This window comes from Plutella xylostella, chromosome 14 (genome assembly GCF_932276165.1).
Source record: "Plutella xylostella chromosome 14, ilPluXylo3.1, whole genome shotgun sequence".
NCBI classification, from domain to species: Eukaryota; Metazoa; Arthropoda; class Insecta; order Lepidoptera; family Plutellidae; genus Plutella; species Plutella xylostella.
Window position 1 is genome coordinate 7,855,561 of NC_063994.1, and position 1,584 is coordinate 7,857,144.

At 41.1% G+C, this 1,584-nt stretch overlaps 1 protein-coding gene across 1 annotated transcript; it reads left to right on the forward strand.

Annotated features, from left to right (window-relative positions):
- The first annotated feature begins 368 nt into the window (after positions 1-368).
- LOC105391758 lies at positions 369-1,042 on the forward strand. Its single transcript, XM_011563304.3, has one exon. It carries the CDS (start codon positions 417-419, stop codon positions 984-986), a length of 570 nt encoding a protein of 189 aa, XP_011561606.3. The 5' UTR covers positions 369-416; the 3' UTR covers positions 987-1,042.
- Positions 1,043-1,584: the final 542 nt, after the last annotated feature.

The following is a 1,584-nucleotide window of genomic DNA, read 5'->3' on the forward strand; positions in this document are numbered from 1 at the left end:
TACGGATTTACACATAAAAGTGCTATTGTTTAGACAATAATTAAACCAAACTCCATATTATTATGCCTACAACTGTCATCCCCCAAAGGGGTAGTCAACGGTGACTCGCAAGCGAGCCTTGCGCTTTTTGGAGTATATTACGGACGTATAGACATTTTACTTATTCTATTCTATTCTCTGTGGGGATGCAAGTACCTGCCCGTGGCTCTCTCGAGTGGAACCTTTGTGCATATCCCCAAGGTCTTAAACTGCCTTCCTAAGCTTGGACCATTTCCCACCACTTGGTCCACTGCGGGTTGGCGGGTTCACATATCTAGATGTGCTAAATCTAGATATGCGGGTTTCCTCACGATGTTTTCCTTCACCGTAACAGCGATGGTATACATTGTACTTAAGTTGAAATAACTCATTGGTACATGTCAGCGCCGGGATTCGAACCCGCATCTCTTGCGTGTGAAGCGGGCGCTTACTCGACTGAGCTAACACCGCTCCTTTTTACTTATAACTTATATGTTTCAGAAATGATTCCCGCCACTGTGTTGCTCGCCGTACTGCCGTCCGTCCTCGGCCTGAGCCCTCCGCTCCTCTTCGAGAGCCTCAAATCCGAACCGACAATCTCAACCCTCTACACCACCGACAAAAAAGCGGACAAAATCACCAACGAATGCCTCGTAGAGATGTACCCAAGGAACTTGTACAACTACCCGCTAAATATCGATAAAAACGACGTTCCGTGTATACTACACTGTGTTCTGAAGAAATTCGGCATAATGAGCAACGATGGAAAGATCATTATCAAGAACTACTATAGGAGAGTGCAACAAATTCATAGGTACGACCCACGGATACTCATTTCCGATGTTGGAGACACGTGCGCCCAGAAGATCAAGTCTATGGATTTGAGTAGAGATGTCTGTAAGAAGGCGAAGGTGTTTAATGAGTGCACACAGTTGTTCGCTGTTTCCCTTAAAGATTCTGGTCGCTAGTGGCTGTGGTCGTTTGTATTTTTGTATTCGCAAATTAAAGTGTTGCTTCTAATTTTCCCCCTGTTTTTTAAAGTAGTTTTAAGGGCTCCATCGAATTAAAATACATACACTGATAGTTACATCAATTCAAATGCTTACCCACTTTAATTTTATTATTGTATAGATTAAAAATAGTAGAGGTAATAAATATGCCATTTTGTGCTGACTGTTTCCTAATTACTTTACTAGTGTAGTAGAGCAAATCCAATTCAACGCAAGTATATGTATATGGGTCTTTGCTATGGACACTGGGGTAAGTGATATCTGACATTAGTGGCGGAAATTAATCCTAATCTTCAATCTGCTTTGTAAATGGGAATTCAAACAGTTAGTCTAGTTAGATCTTAGAAAGGTTTTATAGAAGATTTGTAAGTCAGCGCGATTACTACTGGTACAAAGATTAAAAATTCATGCGTTTTGATTTAAAAACTGTCTACAAACCATTCGTAAGTCCTGTGTTTACGCGCCCTTGTGTGTATGTCGGAATTCAAACTTAAATGCCTTTTTACAAATGGGTTTCTCATCATCAGACCGTTTTCTTTGACTGCATGGACATAAT

Bases quoted from the DNA above. Each gene is read 5' to 3' on its own strand.
- LOC105391758 (XM_011563304.3), top strand. From the start codon at position 417: ATGTCAGCGCCGGGATTCGAACCCGCATCTCTTGCGTGTGAAGCGGGC.